This window comes from Aptenodytes patagonicus, chromosome 1 (assembly GCF_965638725.1).
Source record: "Aptenodytes patagonicus chromosome 1, bAptPat1.pri.cur, whole genome shotgun sequence".
Taxonomy (NCBI): domain Eukaryota; kingdom Metazoa; phylum Chordata; class Aves; order Sphenisciformes; family Spheniscidae; genus Aptenodytes; species Aptenodytes patagonicus.
In genome coordinates this window covers 11,627,230-11,651,772 of record NC_134949.1, presented here as the reverse complement: position 1 = coordinate 11,651,772, position 24,543 = coordinate 11,627,230, and the positions used below count along the sequence as shown (strand labels likewise).

Sequence of the window (24,543 nt, the reverse complement as noted above, 5' to 3'; positions counted from 1 at the left end):
AAGTGTATAGACAATCTCAGGTGCCCTTAGAAATTTGACAGAGACTCTCAGGGTATAGGCTGTTATCTCCTATCAGGTAGGTGCTGTTCTCCACCCATGAACAATCCATGGGTGGACAACCCAAAGTCCATGTAACACCAAGATGTCATCTCTTCATGTATTCCCGTTTATTAATGTACATCTGTGCTTCAACGCAAAACACATTGCTATCTTCTCCAACCCCAGACTGCTCTACCTGTGTCTCAGATCTTTTTGGGATAAGCTGTTTCTACTCTTGCCTCCAGCAGGTTTAAAGAATTTCAACATTATGTACATTTTCTGAATCTTTTTAGAGGCTCTTTCAAGAAACTGTCACTTGAAGAGCACACTCAAAATGACACCACCGGCAGCATCTTGAGTGGGATTAGTACTAAGCTATTTCAGCTCTGATACTATTCAGGGAGAGGAGACTTCCTCCTTAAAAGGTGCCTTTGATTTCAATACCAAAGGGCAAAAATCCTAATTTTCCCAAACACTGAATCTATCCCAAGGGGAGAGATGCCTTTCCATGAAGGCCTTAGGGGTTTAGAAAACTGTCCTTGGTAAGTTAGGAGTGAAACATGAAAATTTCAAAGTTCTTTACAAAAAATATTTTGTTGGAGGCTATCAAAATGTACCTTTTTAACTGACTCCACACATTTTGGTGGCACGCTATCATGTCTATTATAATTATTATTAGATATTTTCATGTCTAACATTAAAAATAATCAAAAGAAAAGGTGAATTCAAAACAACAAATCAGAAAGCTTGCCTCTGATATTGTTGAAAGGAGATATTTTGCCATGGCTCAATTACTCCTTTTTGCCTTTCCGTCCCTTAAATCAATATTATTTATTTAGGCAAAATTCCCATCATTTCAGTTATGAAAAAACTTTTTTTTTTTTTTCCCAGCTGATCAGCTTTTTTTTCCAGCTAGGTCTAACCACTCAAACTCATTGGTAGCTGATTCATTTGCCAGAATAATCTTTATCACCACTTTTCTAAGAGCTTTTGGTTTCTGCCTGAGCGCGTGAGCTCCGGAGGTTAACAGAAGTCACATAATGTTACTCAATATATTTAATTCCTGATGAAGTGATAATTGATAACCACAGAATGGTGTATGATTTGCCACAATACCTCAGTTCTGCACTCTTTCTGTAGAGTCCTCAGTGTTAGTCTCTGCTATTTTTAGAAATAAAGCTATCAATTTTAACTATTATTATGTTTAGCCATCTGTCTCTACACATCTGTTCTCAGCCAGATTATATCTCCTCAGCTACTGGAGGCACAGGAAACACTTCTAATTTAAAATTGTGTTTGTGACATTCATATGCCACTTCTTTATCTAAACTAATGAAGCTGTGCCCAGGCGGCCAAGAAGGCCAATGGCCTCCTGGCCTGTATCAGAAATAGTGTGGCCAGCAGGAGTAGGGAAGTGATCGTGCCCCTGTACTCGGCCCTGGTGAGGCCGCACCTCAAATACTGTGTTCAGTTTTGGGCCCCTCACTACAAGAAGGACGTTGAGGTGCTGGAGCGTGTCCAGAGAAGGGCAACGAGGCTGGTGAGGGGTCTGGAGAACAAGTCTTATGAGGAGCGGCTGAGGGAACTGGGACTGTTTAGCCTGGAGAAAAGGAGGCTGAGGGGAGACCTCATCGCTCTCTACAACTCCCTGAAAGGAGGTTGTAGCGAGGTGGGTGTCGGTCTCTTCTCCCAAGTAACAAGCGATAGGACGAGAGGAAATGGCCTCAAGTTGCACCAGGGGAGGTTTAGATTGGACGTGAGGAAAAATGTCTTTACTGAAAGAGTGGTGAAACATTGGCACAGGCTGCCTAGGGAAGTGGTGGAGTCCCCATCCCTGGAGGTATTTAAAAGACGTGTAGATGAGGTGCTTAGGGACATGGTTTAGTGGGCATGGTGGTGTTGGGTCGACGGTTGGACTCGATGATCTTAGAGGTCTTTTCCAACCTCAATGATTCTATGATTCTATGATTCTAAAGCAACTGCTGGCTCTCAGCATAATATAAGTGATCTAGTCACACATATTCCAGCATTATCAATGATAAACTTGATTGGCTTCCATAATTTTTTATGATCAAGGACTGAAAAAGGACTAAAAGTTTTTATCCAACAAAGCCTGAATAGAAAGGCTAATAATAAGCTAATTATCATCACTTAAAAAGTAATAAATGGCTATTTGTATCTTCAGCTGCAAAATGGAAGAAGATTATTTGCTTCCCTGGAACTTAACTTATTCAGTTTTACAGAATTGTATTGTTTGTTTCCTCGAGCTTACATATGCAGCCCAACAAATAGAGATAAACTAGTAACAATTTTGTTGCAGCCTAAAGTATTCATGGCATCTCTCAGTTCCCAGGAAATGGCACCTTTTGTCCATCTGGACAGATCCTTTGTCAAGACATCAACTTTGTTTTACATTTTGTATTAATCAGAAATCATGATGGCTGAATTTAGTGTAAAGCAACAAAGTACAGCAAGCTTCTATTGCCGACTGCTCAGCATTTCTTGAATTTATGTATTGCCAGTTGACCCACCACAAGTTGGTGGAAAATTGTGTCAGAAACAAAAGGGGTTAATGTTCCCATTGATTTCACTCAGTCTTGCACAGTTAGGTCATGAGATGAACTTGACTGTGTAGCAATTACATATTGTATAGCTACTTTTGCTAACAATAGTTAACTATTGCATAAGACATTACAGCTGATGTAGGTTGACTAGGGAGTTGAGAAGTGTTTCATATTATCAATTGCAAATTAGTAGTTTCCCAAATTACCCTACCTTTCATAATATCACAAAGCATGGCAGTGTTACTAGGGGAATATACAAGTGACCAGCCATAGAGAGGGCTAATATTTAGGGCTGGCCTCACCAGTGATCAGACAGCCAAAACCCAAGGGCTTGCTGGTTTGAGGATATTAGTTTTATTAAATGAAGGCATGAATAAAGACAGAGCTCTAGATTTTCTTCTGCTTTAACCCGCCATTCGCACTCTCGAAGTATGTGACAGGGAATCATGCACACCTCCTTTGTGGAAAAAATGTTGTTAACAATAATGGCTGAATGCCACCAAAAATAATGGCCTTGCTCCCTTCCTCCCTCTCCCTCTTTTGTCCTGCTGCTTCCCTTGTTTTAACTCTGGTTCTCATCTGCTCCTTCCCCCTACCCACACCACTGAGCCAAGTGGCTCACTGGTAGAAAGGTAACGCAAAAAAAAAAAGAAATAATATTCCTCCAGTCTGGCAGGCAGAAACAGCTCCCTGAGGAATGAGAGCTGGCACAAAGGAAGGTTGGATCAGCTGTCCCCTTGAAGCATCCCCCAAGAGTGTCCATGGTGGCATTAGCACAGAGTAAATGGTGGGCTGCAGATCCACACATTAACTTGTTGTGACCTGGCTGTCCCATGTGCTCAGGTCCCAGGGACCTCTTTGTACAATGCCCAAAGTAAGTTTTCTCTGTTGGCATTTCCTAAGGGTATAATACGGACATAGTAGTTATTCTTGCATGAAAAATAAAGGAGAGCCACCCCACCTCTTTAGGTGGACAGCAAATTTGTTCTATATTGATAAGAAAGTACATAGTATAGTAAAGTGCAGTAAGGGGCAGTACAAAAAGTATATTAAAAGGCTCGTCACATAGCCTACAGTCTCAGTTTACATGGAAAGTTGTCCTAGTTGTACTAAAAAGCCGGTATAAAGTCCTTGCACGCTCTCAGCTTTCCCTGCAATAGCAGAGAGAGGATTAGAGGCAAAGATCCACCCTTTGGAAAAAATAATATCATTTACATGGAGAAAGCTGTGAGGAAGCATGTTCCTTATATTCTTCCAAGTCAACACAAAGTCATAAGATGTGATCATTGCAGAATAAACATTTTTCAAAGTGCCCAAAATGTCTAAAGCTAGAGGCAGGTTGGGGACTATTTCTGTGCCTCTCAAGGATGGGAGGAGAGGTCCTATGGCTCTGGCACTCTGAGCAAACTCTCCAGTGGTAGGGGAATTTGCATATCATTCTGTGCTCTTATAACCCCTAGCAAAGGGCTATAAAGAGAGGGAGGAATGGATGGAGGGAAAAACTTAAAGCTTTTAAGAAGCAAGTAACCCTGCTTTAAAATCTATCATCACAAGGTCGAAACTTCTCTATTCATTTCTGTGCCTGTATGCTGTTGACTTCTAGAGAGATTAGTTTGTCCTCTTGACCGTATAGCTGCCAGGAATCCTTAATCATTTCCCTATCCTAGTTCACAGAGGCAGGAGGTCAAATCCTGGCATCTGCCCCCATCCCAGGACCTTGCTGACTACAGATCGCAGACAGACTCTGAGCAGACCAAGCTGCGCGTTTCTTTATGTCAGCCTGCTTCTCCCAGATCCTTTGAGCAATTCTCTGTGGAAACTGAAAAAGTGATTTCCAAATCATGTAAGCATTCCTCTCTTCACCAAGGAGATGGTCTGCCCCATGCTGGATCACAGCTTTGATAGAGTCTTCGGCCTCCTGAGGTTTGCAAAACCAGGCTGAAGAGAATTTTAGCTGTGGGGTTTGAGTGCAAGACCTCAAGCTGATAACACATTTACTGTGGCAAGGTTTCCTTCCCCTCTCACACAAATGCACATAAATTATACCAGATATTCAGACAGCAAGCCCAGTGCTTTACACCACCAGCAAGGCATTTGCAACTCCACCATACAGGCTTTCCATAGACAAAGCCCTACCTGTGTTACGAGTTCTCCAAGACATGGTATTCATTTCTAACTGCAGTGGTTCTTAATTGGTAGTATCCTTTTTTATTGATGGTGGTTGCTAAGTAAACTCTAGAGGCAGAAAATTAAGGTAGAAAGAAAATCTAGCAAATTGTAATTTAAAATGTCTTTTCTTGCTATCTGGAGGGATTCCAGCCTTTTTCTTCCTGGGACTCTGTGAGCTGTGCAAATTAATTAATTAATATGGCACAACTCCTACAAAAAAGCATTTTATATGTTGGAGCCAGGCAGCCTAGGTTTTTCTTCTTATTGAAAAAAAAATTTCTAAATTTTTGCCACCAAGGGGAAAAACATTATCGCAGGACTTTGTGAAAATCATATAGAAAGGGGCCTGATGTAGACCAGGCAGAGCAGGCATTCCCCTGACAATACAGGAAACATACCTTCAAACTCTCCTTCGCACTGTACAGTCCCAAGGTCTGAATAGGCATTTACTGTATTATAGCTGAGTGCCACAGACATAAAGCTGTTGGTTACTCTAGAGTGGTTCCTGATGTCCTGTCTTGTCCTCATATCCATATTTTTCCCTCATTCCCTGTACCCGGGGAACCTTCCTAACAAAACATTATCAAAACGTTCTTAGAAACTCTCAGTTTTGGTGGCAAGAGTTTTCTGACAAAAAAAAACCAGTCCTGCAAGAACACTATTTGCTTCTCTGGGTGCAAAATTACTTAGTGCCTGAGTAATGCTCAGAGATAACTCTCATTTCCTTCCCTGGGCTATTTGCAAATGTATGAAAAGTAGTTTATGGATTCTAAAAACTGCTGGGTATCATTCAGTCATTCAAAGATTTTCTTTTTACAAATTATCAGTGGATTTGGCAAGTATTTGGGAACTAAGGCAATGCCTGACCACAGCAGTAGGAAAGTTTTGCTACTGGCTGCAGTAGCAATTATATCAGCTTTGTGGTCACTTATTTTAGGGGGACTCACTTTTGCTGTCACTGAGCGGGAATGTCAGGCTGCCTTCAAATGTTGGCCAAAAATGTGTGCTGTATGCCTCACATTGATGAGAAAACATCTTTTTTTTCCTGTTTGTTTGGGAATCTTCTACAATCATCTGCAGCTTGTCACTCATTTTTTGTGGTTAATTTTAGTTTTGATTTTTGTCCTTTTAGGAAGCTGTCATTGCAAATGGTACCATTGCTTTTGAAAATTGGCTTGTGCCAGGAAGTTCAGTTTACAGGCAATTTTGGGTTTTCCATGTGCAAAATCCTTCAGAGGTATTAGACCAAGGAGCACGTCCAAAACTTGAACAAAGAGGACCTTACACGTACAGGTAAGCAAAACCCCCTGAATATGTGACATGTCATATCAGGTTTGCTAAAGTCAGAGAAAGTTCTGCTGAGTTAAAATTTGTTTTTGAAATTCCAGCGTCATATTTTAGTCAGACGTGACAAAAATGCCTAAATTGCAGCTACACACAGCAATCACAAACACTTTCTGTACTGGGTCTCACATTAGGAAAACACGTATAGAAATAGGTAATTGGGTGTGAAGCTGTTTGCTCTTGTGAAAAACGATTGCTCATTAGCAAGGTGTTTGCCACAACAACACACAGGCACGGTTGCATTTGTTGCTGTTCAGTTTTTGCCAACTTTTAACATAGAAGAAAATATGCCAGATGCCATAAACCCAAGAGCTTATCTTATCACCCATGTATCATTCATATTTATTTTAATAATATGTTTTGTTTCTTTGTTCCTTTATGACTTATTTTTAATCTATAGCTTTTCCTTTTTCAATTTTTCCTCTGAAAAGCATTCCTTTTTCTGAATGTACTAGCTAGGGCCTAGATGCAGCAGTCCATCCCCATTCAGGGAAGCTTTTAATCATTTGCTTAATTTTAAACGTGATGTCGACGTAGGACTAGTTGATGCTTCCTGAGTCATTAAGCTCAGTACCCAGCTGTCACTGGCACCCTTGTTATGAAATTGCTTTCCTACAATGATATTTCTTTCTTGATATGTTTGGGGATGTATATTATATTTGCAAGATGGTTTTGCATTGCAGCATCTACAGCTGAGGTGCTTTGGTGCCTAAAAGATTATTTATTTCTCATTGGAAATAGAGAGCTCTTGGTTCATAGAGTACCTGGGAAGACATAGGAAGTGGTTACACAGGAATCGGGAAACTAACCAGTTAAGAAATTCTGCAGAAGGTGAATTCCCGCAAAACAGAAATGTTTTACTCTAATGGTGGTGATGGTGCCTATTTTCTCAGGGACAAATCTCTGCCAGAAGCCTAGATGAGACTATGTAAGAAATGATGGCTATAGCTTTTCTCACTGCTGTGGCCATGCTCACCTGGGAGATTGGGTCTACTTGAATCACTGTCACACTGAGTCTCTCCCTCTCAATCTCCCTTTAAATATTTAATTATTTATCCATAGAGGGGTCAGCAAGAGGACAGGGACTTGAAAAGTTGAGCTAAAGCTAGAACTGCAGCAGCTCAGAGATTTGTACCTTAGTGATCTGCTGACCGGGCATGCTTGAGAGGCTTATGAGAATCTCAGTGGAGCTGAAAGACTGCTTATAGATCTCCACATGCATATGAAATGTTATCAAAGTGACTCCCATCATGGATTTAACCTGTAATCTGTTTTGTTGCAACACTGGCATATCAATTCAAAACCTCAGAGTGTTTATTAACCATTCTGAGTCATCCCCTTCTAATTACATGCAACCATGAGAAAGCTTAGAAAAAAATGTGACAAAATATAATTAAGTTAAAACAAAATATAAAAAGATAAAAGGTCCATTATTGAAATAAAAATAAAAAAGAAATATTTGTTTTCAATTTAGTATCAAGAAAAAAACATTCCATTAGGCACTAAGGGAATATTTCGAAAAGAAAAATACTTTACAGGAAATGGAATTTTTACATATATTCACATGAAAAGTTTAGAATCCTTTCGGTGGTTATAAAATCTTCAACATTAATCTACAAAAATGTTCATCAACTTTTCAAAAAACTTCAGTCAGGCATGGTTATGTGTTGTCTCGAAAATCAAATGTTAAAAATATTCTGTGTTTTTATTTTGTATTTTAAGGGTGCGATATTTACCCAAAGAAAATATCACGGAAAACTCTGATGGCACAATATCCTACATGTTGCCTAATGTTGCTCGTTTTGAGCCTGATATGTCTGTTGGGACAGAAAATGATACCATCACGTGCCTCAACCTTGCTGTTGTTGTAAGTAAAGAAACAAAACCATAATGTCCACATTCAAGTGTTGAGATACTGGAGGAAATAGGGGAGAAGTTAGCATTAGTAATACTGAAACTGCCACAGGATACGCTTCCTGTCTGTGAACTCAGATGACATGAGTGTGAGCTACACTGAGAATAGCTGTATTACAGTCTTTAAAAAAGAAATAAAATTCTGAGTACATATTACATATATATTAAGGTTTCCTTATATTCCCAGGGTAATCTTAACGGTAAATGAAAATTAACTTGCTCCTGTCAATGGAAGCAAAGTCATCAGTTTGGATGGGATGCATCAAAAAGCATCCTCCTAGTCAATTTTAGTGTGGGAATGAATCAAGAGTTTGTGGATGGATTCCCTTTCCGTGTGAGGTACAGCATGAACAGTACAAGATGGATTTGCCATACTCTTTCCATAATATCCTCAGTCCTGCTTTGCAGGGGAGGCTGTATTAAATCCCATGCTCGGTGTATGCATGGCCTCGCTGCCCCAGCTGCTTGCTCCCCATGGTGCCCCTCAGCACCACTGCAATGGTATCCCCTGAGCTCTCCTTCCTGCTGAGACCTTAGTCCTTCAAAGAAAAGCACAGGGATCACCACCTAGAGTAGTGCTAGAGCCTTTTCAGTCCAGACGTTTTTGTGTTGTCACAGGCTGAGAATGTTTGCCCTTGACTGACGTTTACAGTTTTCATATTTATATTCAGCCCTGGTTGTGTTGCCTTATTGTCTTGCACTAGCTCTGTGGCATCTGCGTGTGAGTGTTCAGGACCACTGTGAGAGGGTAGGTGTTAGGGGCAGAGTGAAGAGATGCTTGGTGTTAACACGATATAGAATCATAGAATCAATCACAGAATCATAGAAAAGCCCATCTTGGAAGGGACTTCAAGAGATCATCTGATCAAATCTTTTCTGAGAAAGGAAGCCTAGATGAGATTTTCTAAAACCCTGTCCAGTTGCACCTTGAAAACCTCCAGTGATGGGGACTTTGCAACATTCCAGTGATTGACTGTTCTCAGTGTAAAAAAATTCTTTCTTCTATCAGGATGAAACCTTTCCTGGTGCAAGTTGTACCCGTTGCCCCTTGTCTTCTCCATGTCGCTCTTTGTGAAGAAAGAGCCTCCATCTTCTTTCTAGCTGCCCTTTAAGTACTGGAATATTGCGATGAAGTCCACCTGAGCCTTCTTTTCTCTAGGGAGAAAAGACCTAATAAATAAAGGCAAATGACCTTATTCAGACCAGATATATTCTGCCTGTGTCCTAATTTAGGCCAGCATCTCTCTTTTGGAAAGCTGTTCTTTTTTCCTGTACTCAGAGTCCTTCATGTCACGATATTAACTTACACTGCTCAGCTCCCATGCCTTGGACCATGTAGCTCTTTATGGGTCTAAGCATAGGCTCATGCCTGGAAGCAGCTGCATCAGGGGAGATGGGAACAGAGGATCCAAGCCCCATTTTGCTGTTCAGAAACAAACTGGTGTAAGCCCAAATTCCCAGAGAGGCTCTGCCTATCTCATTTGACAGCACTGACTTCAATCTAGTAGAGCCCAATTTTTATATCATAACCTTGTCGTCAAAATACTCACAAGAGAATTCAGAGAGATGTTTTTCACACTTTCTTAACCCTGAGAGGACTGAACCCACATCTCCTCTATCTCATAATCTTGTCATATCCTTGCTTTCTGCTTACTCTGTGTTCAAGTTCAGACAAGAGTGTAAGATTCATGGGGTTGAGGAGGGCAGGAAATGAGGGTAAAAGAGACTATTCCATTGCTATCCCCATAGCACTAAGTACAAAGAGATGGTCTGCTAAAGGGCTGAGCACTTGCACTAAGAGAATGACTTGTTTTTACACAGATTTACTTACCAAAATTGTTACAATTTCCTGCTTCACCAGGCAGGCCAACATAGATAATTTCTGTTTGCTTTCCACAAGTTATTCAGTGCCTTCAGGGACTTGACTTTGTGTTTATGCCTCTGGGAACGTTCATTACAATTACTGCTGGTAAATCTACATTATTCTTCATTGAATTAGGAAAAGTTATCCAGTATTTAGAATTAAAGCTGTTCAGAAAGGACTTGTTTGTCGCAAATATGTATTCTTTCTAAGTAAAGAAATAATGGAGATTCAGCACTTGATCAGTTTTATGCAGGATACAGATGTATTGCTGCTAGCATAACAGCAAATCTAAACCACTTATCTAAGCCAATAAGTAACAAGGCTTGTATGTTTTTACTTACATGTTTATAGCGTGAGTGAGTCTGAAGTATGTGACACATGGAGATGACAGAAAAGAGAGAGAAAACCAAAAGTGGTACAAACCATGTTACACAGATAGGGATTTGAGATTATTACTTGGAGATATTCAAAAGCCGTCTTGCCGTGGTCCTGGGCAACTGGCTCTCAGTGGCCCTGCTTGAGCAGGGAGGTTGGACCAGATGACCTCCAGAGGTCCCTTCCAACCTCAACCGTTCTGTGATTCTGTGATTAGGGATGATCTAGTGAACTCATGTAAGCAGTAAAGACAAATTGTCTGCCTTTGTGTAAGTTATGCCCAGTAATTGTTTTGTTAAGTGTCAGTTTTCATTAGAAACTTAACTTACAGTGAGCTGCAACTCAGGAAACCGGCTTTGCCAGAGGTTTCTTGGAGTCAGTCTCTGTGTTTTTGATCCAGAGCACATGCAGAATTTTATGCTAAACATTAATTTTATTGCTGTTGTAGGCTGCACCTGCCTTGTATACAAACACTTTTATACAACTACTATTAAATACTTGGATTAAAGCTTCTAAGTCATCCATGCTGCAGAACAGAACAGTTAAAGAATTACTGTGGGGATACAAAGATCCCTTCTTAAACAAGGTCCCCTTCCCCTTGGACCCAGTTCTGGGAGTCTTCTACCCGGTAAGTGAAACCAATGAGGAGGCAAAGCCTCCAGTTATCATTCTTTGAATAAAAATTAAGGCAGCTGCTGTGAGGAAGAAAAATCTGACAATGCTACAGTCTGGTTCAGTACATCTAACTGTTATTCCTTCTTCTTGTGTCTGTTACAGTATAATGGGACATTCGACGGACTTTACAAAGTCTATACTGGGAAAGAAGATATTAAAAAAACAGCAATAATTGAAAGCTATAAAAACAAAAGGTATCATAGCATTGTATAATTAAAAACCATACTTATTTTCAAGGTATGGCTTTTAAAGCTCGATTCACTAAGAGCTATAGATAAATGGAAAATCTTCAACAATTCAAGGAAAGCTTGATCAAGCCCTGGGCTTAGCAAAAACACCTCCCTCTTTCAGCTATTCACGTTTCTGTTAGGAGCTTGGATTTAAGACAATTTTTGATACTTTGATACAAGTAGTTACTTCTGTTTTGCATACTTAAGTAGCTAGATCCCTTTTATCCTGTTCTAATGCATCATATAGTTTATCTGAATGAATAGAATCATAGAATCCTAGAATCATAGAATCATTAAGGTTGGAAAAGACCTCTAAGATCATCGAGTCCAACCGTCAACCCAACACCACCATGCCCACTAAACCATGTCCCTAAGCGCCTCATCTACACGTCTTTTAAATGAATGAACATCTCTATCCTCTGACTTTGCTAATGGATCAGGCTTATACCAGAGCAGTTATATTTAGCAATACAGGTAATGAAATGGATTACATGGTATAATATGCTACCTGCATGACTTTTTTTTTTATCTTAAAGGAATCTTTCATACTGGGAAGGTCACTGTGATTTGGTTAATGGCACAGGTAAGCCTATTAAAGCTTTTTAAAACTTCAACACATTTCTTGATATTGCAAGGAAATAATGAAATACGATATTTAAGTTAATTCCCCTGGGCTTCGACAGTTTTGTATTCTGTATATTAAATGTCTATATAAATATGAATGTATACATACTACTACTATTATACATGCATATGTGTGTATCTGTTATAATATATATAGTATACATTATTGTATGTTATTTTATATATACATGTACACACACCCTCTTCAGCTAGAGTGGATGTGGAAGAGACACAAGAAAAGAATCCAGCTCTCTGTTTCTACTAATTATCTTTATGGTATAGTATAGCTAAGGTTGTTTTTCTTTGCTATAGCAATTGAAAATTATCTTTGCATTCTAATAATGTATATTCATTTACAGTGTTGAAAAATAAAATTAAATGCACCAGAATGGACAGATTTTTTTTTTTTTACTGAGATATGAAAAGAAATTGAGGTGACAAGGGAAAAGGCTCACAGACAGGTGGTTTGGAGGCCACTAGCAAGTGAAAAGGGATAAAGAAGAGAAGTAGTTTAGTTTGGGATGAATAAACTAGAGAGGAATATTTTTGAATTTACTTTTGGAATGCATATGAAAACAGTTGAGTTGTTTAAGAGACATTTGTTCAAGATGATATTTTTATTCTGGATGAGTGAAAGCGTCTCTGTGAGGACACCAGAATCTGTTGAGCTGAGGCTGGCAGATGTCATGGTGGAGGATCTTGCAGAGAGCTGTAGGCCTTCAGTGAGCGAGTATCAAAATGAGCAGGTTTTTGGGTTGGTTTTTTTTTCTTCCCCTTTTCTGTGCTGCTTTACCTAGCATAGACCATTTTCATTATAACCCAGAGCACATGGCAAGATATTTTGAAGTATTTCAAATACATCACAAGAGTCTGACTTTCCAGAAGTCTGTGAATCAGGAAGGATTAGTTCCTTTTTAAACTATGTAATTAATGTTATAAGAGGCAATATTTTCTTAGGTTCTATGACTTTCCTTCTTTCTTGTGGCGCCTGAACCCTTTTTTCCCAGGGTCAGCTTTTTGTTTTATCTTCTTCCGCAGCTGATGGAATAAACATACTCAGCTAACTAGACTAAGTGCTCCAGTACAGTGAAAATGTGGAGCTTTTCTGTGTTAGCAAAGGTTATCTCACAGTTTACAAGAGTATTCAGTGTGACTGCTCAGGTGAGACCATGTGTTTAGAGAAGCAGCAGGTTTAAAAAGTCTTGTAAGTGTGAGAATTCCTTCTTATCTTGCAAGCTTTCACACCAAAGCACAGCATGTATAGTATAAGTAAATATCTAGATAAAAATATTAAGCAGTGTTCTTGTATGGGGCTTGAAATGAGGCCATGTTTGCAAACTCTCCAAGACTGCCAAGATTTAGAAATAGAGTGTGTGTCTAGGATGATCTTGGATCTTCTTTAAGAAAAAGTGCTTTTGTCAGCAGTGGGCAAGTGGCAGTATGTAATTTAGCTTTCTCACTCTTGCCAACTAGATTCAAAGATATCACAGCTGTTTTTAATCGCTTGGTTATGGCTGCTGACTAAGAAACTAAACAGAAATTATAGCAAGAAGTAATAAATGTACTGGTTAAAGGTTTGTTACAACACCTTGTTTGGGAAAATGGCAGAGTTTCCTCTTACTTAACTCTGGATGCTTGCAATGCAGAAATATGCATCTGAACTGGCTGTCTGTTCTTTTTATAACGAGTGGAGAAAAAGACATCACCAAGTGCTATTCCTCTGACCTATTTTGCATGTTTACCATGGGGTGAGATGGGTCGTGCTCTAGAAGTGCTTCCTTCTCTCCATCAGCTATAGAGAGGATCTCAGCTTCCAAAGAAGAGGTCCACTTGAGCAATCTTTGGTGAAAAAATGTTTAGCACTAATTATTAAATAGGCCATTTTGAAGTCTAAAGCTGTGTTTCTTGTAAGCGCTGAGTGCCATAACTGCAGGTGAACCAAACATCTCTAGAAAGGTTTAGGTCTTTAGACTGCACAACCTTGAAGCAATGGCAACAGGTATTGGGATTCATATTGAGCAGGATTGTTTTTCATATCCTCTGTTTTTAATGGGCTTGATCATATAGCTTCACATCTGTGAAAAAAAGAAAATAGCTGCCATAATTTGGCTCGCTTTCAAAAACAATACAATCTTAACTGTGGAATGCCTGTCACTGTGCAATAACTTACATAAATATTTTCCCCATAAATGACTCATTTTGTTTACCTTTTTCACAGCTTTATAGGAAAGTAACAGCCGAGAATTGAGCTAGAAATTAAATCATGTCTTCTAAGTGGAATTGCTTTCAAGCTCTTATTTTATTTTATTCACAGATGGGGCATCATTCCCACCGTTTGTTAAGAAGGATCAGATACTGCGCTTCTTCTCCTCCGATATTTGCAGGTAGGCTGGTCCCTTCGTGGTGTGCGTATACACCTGCGTGTGCCACCCGAATGCTCTTTTGTTTCAGAGGGCAGCTGCAGTGGCTCTGCTTGGGCTCAGGTCACTGAGGCAGTTCAACATAAACATTTCACCTAAACACAAGTAAATTTGTGAGCTGTGCTCATGATTCAGAACCTGATTCGACCACTTTTATTTAGGTCAAGTAGCAAGCTATTTACGGTCTATTTTATTTCAGCCAGTTACAGATGTGTAATTCAGGAATATCTGACTCTGTTGTGAGCTGTTACAGATCTATGAAAGACATTGAGGGCCACAGGGTTCAAAGTCTTGAACAACTTCTAAGATCAGCCTATAACCTGCCTTACTTGGTCTGAGAAGGCAATAGGTACAGCAGGGACCAGCTTTGGCATTTCTGCAGAACATCATGTATGCAGAACAGGATTTACTGTCATCCACTAGATACTTAAAATTGTTTTCTCACAGGATATTTTTAAATATTTTATTTTTATGTATTTACAAACAACCAAACAAACCTGCTTAATACATCCCATACTGATGGCTTTTCAGCCTGCTGCTTCTGCTGTGGCTATCCAGTGTCCCCGAGTTCTCCAGTGGGATCGCTGAAAGCAATGTTAAAAGATTTAAAGTGCATCACAGTGTATTTACTTTGCGAGGTTCAACCCCTTTATTTATTTTGCTGCCTGGAAACAGCTGCTTCCTTTTAACTAGGTTTAAAGTGGTCCATTTGCTTTGCAGACTGTTTGTTTTTAAAGATCAGTGTTTTTACATGAAGTTAAAGTTCTTTTTTTTTTGTGATGTAATTGCATCCCCAAACTGGAAAGCATTTCATAATTCATGGAAAAGGGAATTCTACACAAAGGAGAAATGATAAAATTCTTTGGATCAATTGCACAGTTTGAGAGATCCCTCTGGCCATTTAATTCTCACAATTAACGAACAATGAAGAAGGACAGTAACAATTGCCCAAAGGTCGTGCTGAAATGGGGTCATGGAAAATGGTTCTGTCCATGTTGCAAAACCCAGAATCCTTCTTTTGTTTGGCTGCAATACAAAGTGTTGCTGCCCTGGTTACATTACTGTGTAACAACCATATCTCCGTATCAGCTGATAATGTATCAGCAAAATGAAGCTTAAGTGGTATTCTGATTCGTATGCAATGGAATAAGGTTATATGCAGAATGTTGCCTCTATCATAAAGCTTAGATTAGTATCATCAGGTCAGCAAAAACCTATAGCAGAGCTGATTTATATTGCTAAGCATCTCTACTGTAGTCCAAAAACTTTCAAAAATTTCATAACAGTCAGTGTAGAAGTGTATAGAGAAAAGAGCTCTTAATTAATTTGTTAGTTTTGTGTGTATTGTTTATTAGTAGCATTAGTATTTTTGTCTGTCTCTGTGTATTGTCATGTTCACCTCTGAGCTTGTACATCCTTTTGTGAAAGTGTGGAATATTCACTGTTACAGAGGAACACCCCTACAAACTGCTGAACAGTGTGAAGGGAGCCTGGACATTGGCTCTCTGGAGTACTTGTTTCTTTTAAGAGACAGACAGTTGAGGGATCCTTGAGGAGTATTGCCATGAATTCAGATTTTTAATCCAAATGACTGAAACACGTTTCTCCTCTTTTATATTCAGATCGATCTATGGAGTTTTCCAGGGCAAGGAGGATGTGAAGGGAATCTCACTCTATCGTTTCACAGTTCCTCGTGAAGCATTTGCATCTCCTGCTGAAGTCAGAGATAATTCTTGCTTCTGTACAGATGAAGTCATATCAAAGAACTGCACATTAGCTGGAGTCCTAGACATTAGTGCCTGCAAAGCAGGTATAGTAGTGCCATGGTACTGTTTAACTGGGGAGAAAGCACGTGTCCAGCAGCTGAGGTGTTACTCTAAGATCCAGGACGTTCGTGCTTGTGAATTCTTCCACAGATTGCCTGTGAGATTTTTTACTTTTCGGTAGCCTCATTTCCCAAAATGAGGTCTATAGTATTTCTGTATTTCACATAGTGCTGTGCAAAATCGTGATACTGCAGATTGTATACTGAAACTGCAGGAATGCATGTATAGAAAGGAAAGAAAAGGATTCTATAGGCACTGTATAAAAGCCAGAGATAGTCACAGTCCTTGTATTTGTCATAATTCACACACACAGTGTGTGTGTGCGTGTACCCAACTATATACACATGCAGAGATTGAGAGACACTCTTTGCTAAAGTTAGTGTTGGTTTAATAAAATAAATATATACAGAGTCTGTGTTTGGTGCAGAGTGGACAGCATGGGTTCCATTAAGGCTTGCTTTCTACTAAAACAAGATCATGCAGGTGGGGGGAAACAGTGACAATCAGGTCCTCACCTCAGCGTGAAACTGGGAGCACTGCCAGCTCCACAGTGTGGACACAGACAAGCAGGATTTACAACTGCAATTTATTTCACCTTGCAAATTTTCCTCATGACAGTAGAATCACAGAAATGCTCAAATTTTTTTTGGGGGGTGGGGCTATTAACATTTTTGTCAGGATTGTGTGTCTATATAAAAAACTATGTTTGCATGGAAAATGGCCTCAGATGATGAGCACCGACACAAGGCTTAATGATTCAAGTGAGTTTGTTTTTTCAAATAGGAAGACCGGTATTTATCTCTCTTCCACATTTTCTTCATGGAAGTGATTCTCTGTTGCATGATGTCGAAGGCCTGAGCCCAAATGAGAAGGAGCATGACACATTTCTAGATGTAGAGCCTGTAAGTCCAAATATTGAATAATTGAAACTCAGGAACCTTGCAATGTTTAAATTTAGTTGTAGTAGAGTAGGCCTTTTACCAGACGGACAAGCAGAACATACAATATTTTCGTGCTTGCTTTTGCAAGATCTGCTCACAAGAGTGTTATGGTTTTAGCAGGGGAAATTTAGAGCAGAACTTTGTCTCATTCTGACCTTCCAAGTTTGGACAATAAGTTTTGATTTTTCCTTATTAGGAATGTGGGATTAAATGGATTCTTTGAACTTTGAAGTATGCTATAGCTTTTCTATGACCTTCAAGTACTTTGAGAAAATTCTTTTCTATGAAAGTTCTTCTGTTCCCTCTGTACTTAATTTTTTTCATTTTCGATAACTAACCATTTTTGTATATTACTATCTCAATTGAAATTAAATAAATATAGATCGGTTTATTTCCAAGAAAATTGCTAGAAGTCTGAACAGACTAGTCTAGAACAGACCTAATATAGTCTTTGTGACTTGGATTGTCCAACAGAGCTCCCAAACTGAATGAATTTATGACAGGTCTGATTTTGATTGCCTCCAATTTTACTTCTACTTCTGTTCCAGTGATTCAGATTCTTAACTTTAAGTGTATTTACCAAAGGTTTCTGAATTATGTGATGAATTCTAAGGTTTCAAAATCTTATTTTGCTCTGAATTTGGATGAAAAGGTAAAATTCAGGATTTGTCACTAAAATATTTTTAGTCATATAATTTAACAGTTAAGCTATGTGATTTCAATGAGGAGACCTAAAGTTAAATCTTTGTTTCACCTTATTTGGAATAGAGACATCAAGCAGAATTTCCTAAATCTGGTATGAAATTTTCAAGAATCACACCATCTTGTTCTTGTGGAGGACAGAGGGGAAAAGAAGGAGATGAAGAAAAGATCTGACCTTTGTTCTGATATGAAATATTTGTTTTGGCCCTATGCAAGTTAAACATCCTTCTTACTGGAAAAAAAAAATAGCTAATTTCTGGTGGGAAAAAAACTAAAACATATTTTTATATGAAACATTTCATGACTGATTTAGTATTTTTAATCATTTTTTGCCTTCAGTTTTAATTGCAAATTACAAAAGTAACTATGGTAAAGCCACAAAATCAGAACTTTATGAGAAATGAGAGACCCTTACAAACATAAAATTTCATATAAGTGGAATCCTTTAAAACATAAGGATAAAATAATACCAAAGTGCTTTTTGACACAGTCCATATTCTAGGCTTAGGCATCTAATTAAAAAACTTAAATTAATGTAGGTTTTTCTTCTGGTTTTAGATCACTGGTTTTACACTACAATTTGCGAAAAGGCTGCAAGTAAACCTCCTTGTGAAGCCTGCACCAAAAATTGAGTAAGTACTACTTCATTATTTTGTTTTTGAAGACTTTTTTTCAAGAGGGCTGATTGGTCTACGAGAGCATCAGTAGAAATGGCTGGGAAAAGAAAGAATAAAAATACTTTCCCAAAGCCTTTTCGTCTTTCTTGCAAAAATTTCAGTCATGACTTTTCAGAGAACATATTTCAGCAGAAGAGCAAGCCTTCTTGAGCAAGGCACTGCCCAAGTATTTTAACACACATTTGATTTCCCCACAGAAGCTTACAAGGCAACATGTTCTTAAAAATAACATTCTTACAAAACCCAAATGGGGGCCATGAGGATGAAATAGAAGGCAAAATGTATTTTCTGTAGTAAATCTAACGAGAGAATTTAAGTACGCTCTGTCACTAGATGGATTTTATCACAAGGGCTGGTGAGTGTCTAGCTGTTTCTTTTCTCTTAATTGGCCCAAATGTACATGTACAGATGTGCATTTCAGGATCCTGTACATCTGGCAGGTGAGCACCACACAGACCTTCAGACCCTCCCACCAACACCTAGCTGTGTCCAGTCTTTCTTCTTTCTGACTACCCACATATGGAAGACTAGACAGAGAGATGGTTGCCCAACATGTAAAATGTCTGTTATTAATTGTAGGGTTATTTTCTTTTCAGTCCAAAACTATACTGAAAAGGTACATCTGGAAGTAGAAATGTAGTTAGAGGAGAAGAAAAATGTTTAAGTAGAGAATGGGCTTATGCACCAGACTAAAGGTAACATGCTGTACTTATTTTCTCATTTCAGAGCTTTATCAAAAGTTAAAAAACCTTATGTTTTTCCTCTTCTTTGGCTAAATGAGGTTAGTATATTTTCTGTCTATTAATCTTCACTGTTTAAAAAAAAAAGAAAAAAACCCCAAACAACCTAGCTTTTTCAGTCTTGGAGCCCTGAAATTGGGCAATTAAACCCACACTGTGATTTGCACATACCAAGAATATATTCAGCAAGTGAGGGCTTGCATACTTACTTTTCACTGACATTTTTCTTGCACTGTTTCAGTCTGCTGTTATTGGGGATGCAAAAGCAGAAATGTTCAGAAGTAAAGTCACCAGTCGAGTCCAGATGCTGAGTGTGCTACAGATGGTGTTAATGATCACAGGTTCTGTGCTGTTCCTTGCATTCATGGGTTCCTATTTCATATGCAGATCAAAGAAATTAAAATAAGTAAGTAAGTACTAACCGCTCAGTCCTCAGCAGTAACTTTTCCTCAGGGTTTCAAGAAGTTCAGAATCATTACCTATTTAGCTGTTCTTTTTTTTTAAGTGCTAGTAAATTCAGCAGTTGTTCTGTGGGAAATCATCCAGATAATTTAGCTAATGTTTTCAAATTCTCTTCCCAGCCTTAATCTTTCAGGATGCTCTTAACACACCCAGGAGAGGGTATTGGGAACTGTGTCAGAAGACCAGCAATTTTTTTATTCCAAAACACAACATAATTGTTATGAGTTTATGAAAATAGACATTTTATCCAAGACTGCTAAACTGTTCAGAAGTGCCCTCTAGTACGTCTCTGGGACAGAGACCACACAGCTGCAGATTCCTGTGCTCTTCCAGGACATACCCCTGTCTGGGGTTCAGAGAACCCACTGTAAATGACATTTTTTATCGAGTGTTGGATAGGGTTTCTCACTTCTTTCTCTCAGTCGTGCATCACTGTCAGGTTAGTCTAAACATCTCCTGAACATACCTAGCCCACTAAGACTAAATATACTCCCATCGTGGGTTGAATAACCAAGTGGTGGATTAATGCACTGACATCTAGGGAAACAAACACATTTTTGAAGTGATTTAAAAGAACTGCAGAGAGATGAATGTTATGGTGAAAAGTATGCTGTAGTAAAGAGACATTTTTAAGAAGAAGACTTACCTCATCACATGCTGAATTCTGATTTTATTTCACTACAGGTGACAAAAGACTTCAGAGGTAGACAATGTTTAATTGAAATTTCAGCCAAGCAGCATGTTAAAATTCAGAGACAAAAGGTATGATTCAAGGCACAGTCAGTCCACGTGCTATGGAATTCAACATGCTTTTCCATTTTGAGAAGACCAACTCACTAACCCAAATAAGCTGATGTTTCCAAAGGTCCACACTTCTGACATCACTGAAGAGGCCACCATGGAAACTATGTTTTCAAATAACTTTGATTATTTGAACCTTTTTACAAATTTTAAATGACATGCAAGCAGACTGAAGTTGAGATGCAGTTGGATTTTAGTCCACCTTCTGCCATTTATGCAGCTTGCTACTTTTTTTCTTCTGGGATTTGCAAGACAAATGAAAGCCATTTGCTGATGTTCTGTCTCTGAGCACAGGCTGGGAATGACAACACCTTTGAGCTCATGCCATGCTCTAGATGCTCTCATTGCAATGTTTCTTTCTGTTCCTTCAAAGAATGGAAGCTGCTGCAATAGAACTGCTCTCTGTCGTCTATTCAGGGATGTGACTTGCGTTGAATGTGAAGTTTATTATGTAAAGTTACTAACTGTAGTACATGAAGTTAATAAAAGACTTACTAAAATATGTGGTTTATACATTTTGTATGGAGATGGCTCATAGACATACCACAGTCATTCATATGTTGATGGAGCTCATCAACATTTGGCTCCACAGCTGTTTAGCAACCTGAGCTACTCCCTAACTCCCAACCTGCTCCACTGCTCTTACTGTTGCCTCTTGCGTGCTTTTCTTTCTGGTTGTTGCTTGAACACCGGCCTCTGCTCTGCCCCACTTTGCCCAAGGTCTCCCTTAGGGAATGATCTCATATGTCACCTTTAGGGTCAGGATAAAATATTCCAGAATGCTCCAGACACAGGAAAGACTGAGCTAATGATTTTGATCAAACATCAGGGGGTTCCACTTCCTTGCTATAGAAGAACATAAATTAAAACAAGTAGCCCCAATTCTTTACGATAAACCATCTGCCACAAGGAAATTTGTGCAACCATTTGTTTAATGAGGTGCATCAGCCTGTAGACAGGTAGCAAACACTGCCATCTGCATAAATGGTTTACTTTTTCATTTAATCTGAATGCTATCTCTTAGAAATGAGAGTCGATGGGTCAGATATTGAGTGTTGTGGGGTCTCTCTTTTTCCCATGGACCCACTGAAGAACCTAAGTTCAGCATTTTCGAAGATTTCTTCTTGGATCTTTTGTCCTCTTAAATAAGAGCTGCAAAGAAAAAGGAAGATAAAAAATGGCCAGCTTCTCATAGCCTGGTGTTTGGAAATAGTGCTACAATGGGCTTTAAACCAGAAAGATTTATCTTGCTAGTAAAGGACAATATCTTTCGCCAGGTATCTTTAGTAAGGTGTTTTCACCCTTTGGAAATAAAAGGGAAAACCCAACAGACTAAAATGCTGTTGTTTTAATCCCGTGTTGCTTGTGGACAAAGTTGTGTAGCTATCAATAGAGCTGATCAATCACAGAAATCCCAAGAGATTATTCTTGAAGGCAAGGTCTATGTGGTAGATGGCTGCACGCTCATTTTTCCAGCCATGAGCTGGAAATGCCAAGTAACAGGGCAGGAGACGTGAAGGAGGCATGGCACTCATGGGAAGCTCTGCTCTCACTGAGAGAGCCAAAGCATTTGATTACTCATGCTGCTTGCTAGTCAATGAAAAATAAGACCTTTTTCTCATCTCTACATTATTGCTGGTGTCATATGTGATGCTCTGTTCTCATAGTAGTCTGGGGACAGTTTGATACAATTGAAGGCATCCCTAGAGTCCTATGGCCTGGTCAAAAAAGTATGAAGACCACAAAAGTCATTGTCACCTTCTTCTCTGAAACATGTACAGCTCTGCTGTGGTTCAAGATCTGACACCAAGTTTTCATAATAAAATTAGTCTTTTGTGCCAGAACCTAAAGGTGAGATCTTTTCACCAAAGGAACAACAGCAATGCCTCTGTCATTTTTGATACACTAACATTTCAGCTTTATTTTCTTTGGCTTCAAGTCCATTCTCAGCAAGTTAGCGTTTGCTCTACTAGTGTTGTTTAGTGCTCCAGCAGCAGTGATTCAGCAAGTCAGGCCATGATTTTAAATGTCTCAGGGCCCAATTTTGCATGCACACAAATGCGTTTGTTCGTATGTATAATCTCATTGATCTCAATGCAGGTTTGGACTTTTAAACTATGTTCAGCACCTAAACTGCACTTGAATTATAACTAGTAGTTATTTTGTCCAAAGCATTGGTTACAGTTATTGTTAATTCATGTTACTAAGGCTAATGTTAAGTATTTACATTTGTTCAAACAGTGCAGGATAAACATTTATTAGAAATGTTAATGAACTCAATACAAATAAAGCTCAAACTCTTCTTTCTGAGATCCTTATGTGTAATTGTAAATAAAGTCTTCTGTGTTGGATAATGAACTCCTTGCGTTTCTTTTCTTGGTATTCTCTTTTCCTAGAGATTGATTTTATAAATTGATGAATAAGCGGGCTTACGGCTAACCTTGTTATGCCATTGTACTCTGGCACATCACAGCTGCTTAGAAGTGCGTATCATGTTTCATGTTGCTGCATGATATATTATAAATACCAGTGACATGCAACATTTATGCTCTGGATTACAAAAAAGAGGAGACTTTGTGGGCAGAGCTGAACACCAGTATGTCTAAACTGAAGCAACTCTAAAACAATTCCAGGAAACCAAGCTCAGAGAGAGACCTGCTTTCAACTCCCTTGAGCTGGAGCTGTTGGCAGGATGGTGTTAGCACATCCAGCAGCACATTACAACATCCTTTGCTGGCTCTGCTGGCCTGACAGGTCGGGTGGGAGGGGAGCCCGGCTACGCTCGTGCCGTATGTTCCCCACCCACCCCAGGTCCTTATGGGTGAAAATCACTGGTGAATCAGATCTGACCCAAGATCTAACAGCCCACATACTTACACCCCAGAGCAGGTGTGCCAGCTTTTGATGTCAAACTGTAATTACGCTTTCAAAGCCTTTCTTAGAACCTGGTCTTCCCACCTAGCCTACCAGTGTCTGTTAAGGTAATGTAAACATGCTACTACACCCTGAAAAAGAAAGCAAACTGATGTTTTCTCTGTTCTTTTAACTGTGAGACTAGGCAAGGACTTGTTTTATTCATGGGTGTACACATCAACAGTATTTAAAAAAATAATAAATTGAATAACTAATAAAATATGTTTACAGCTTTTTTTCCCAGTAGCCATATAAAACCAAAAACCAAAGAGGCAAATGACACTTACCAAATCCAAACTGCATTTATAAATAGGAGCTATTCATGTCCTATTCTCTGACCCCTCTTTGCAGACCAGGTATCCCTGATGCTCTGTGGTAGCACCCTCTCCCAGCAGTACCCAAAAGAGCCAGGGACTGAAAGCCCACCCAGCCAGCGCCAGGCTGGGACCTTTCTCAGCTCTACTGTGTAAGAAAAGAAATCAAATGCTTTGCAGTAGGCGCCACCCAAAGGGCATACAGTTTTTCACAAGTTCTCCTGCTTCATTTCAGCATAGGCTGTCAAAAATAATACTGACCAAAATTCATTGTTGCTTCCTCTGCCAGTTGACATCACCAAAAATAATTACATCACTTTAAAAGCAGTGTGAGAAAAAAACACATCCTAAATGTCTGCTGAATGACAGATTGTCAGATGCAGCACTAAGACAGAAATTTTGGTGCCCATTAATATTCTGGAGTGTTTTGTTAAGGCCAAGGTTTCCCTTGAGTTCCGTGAATTAGTGTTTTACGAAATACGTGCTTGATGTAACCAGACGCACCCATCTTTTTCAGGACTCTATTTCTTGCTCAGCATCACTTGTGTAACACCAAGGATTTGTGGACAAATCAGGACTTACATATAGCCATGTGTGTGCTCTTTTATGTGACTTAGGTTTTGGATGCACCTTAAACACATTTGCAATTTCAGCCCCACTAGAATATTTGTGTGTAGGACTGGGAAAGTCGCATTTTTGCCCTTACTTTTTCCTCATAATTCTTCCAAATGGAAAGCCCACATATGTCAATGCTTCTAAAGGTAAATTTCTCCACTGATGCTTTCTTTCATGATAGGAGCTAAAACATGATTGGCACCTCAAACCAGAATTGGAAGGTAAAAGCCTGCTGGAGGTGCAGGTACTTTTGGGTACTGACATATAAATCCAGATATTTCCTCTGTTTTTACCACAAATGTGGAAGCATATCCTTCTCTATGCCTTCACTCTA

General features: G+C 39.1%; 1 protein-coding gene across 14 annotated transcripts in view; it reads left to right on the top strand.

The window, feature by feature from the left end:
* The window catches only part of CD36 (CD36 molecule (CD36 blood group)), a 40,185-nt gene extending 17,460 nt beyond the window's left edge, over window positions 1–22,725 (top strand). For 13 of the 14 annotated variants that reach the window (XM_076361944.1, XM_076361499.1, XM_076361124.1 and 10 more), the window contains 12 exons: window positions 5,905–6,065; window positions 7,839–7,983; window positions 10,718–10,897; window positions 11,047–11,138; window positions 11,711–11,757; window positions 14,113–14,182; window positions 15,841–16,028; window positions 16,828–16,946; window positions 18,246–18,319; window positions 19,091–19,145; window positions 19,346–19,510; window positions 20,251–22,725. In XM_076361944.1, the coding sequence (XP_076218059.1) occupies window positions 5,905–6,065; window positions 7,839–7,983; window positions 10,718–10,897; window positions 11,047–11,138; window positions 11,711–11,757; window positions 14,113–14,182; window positions 15,841–16,028; window positions 16,828–16,946; window positions 18,246–18,319; window positions 19,091–19,145; window positions 19,346–19,510 (1,296 nt within the window). In that variant the 3' untranslated portion in view covers window positions 20,251–22,725. Of the gene's footprint in view, window positions 1–5,904; window positions 6,066–7,838; window positions 7,984–10,717; window positions 10,898–11,046; window positions 11,139–11,710; window positions 11,758–14,112; window positions 14,183–15,840; window positions 16,029–16,827; window positions 16,947–18,245; window positions 18,320–19,090; window positions 19,146–19,345; window positions 19,515–20,250 lie in introns of all 14 variants that reach the window. The other variant, XM_076362034.1, reaches the window with a different exon arrangement.
* The last annotated feature ends 1,818 nt before the right edge of the window (window positions 22,726–24,543 follow it).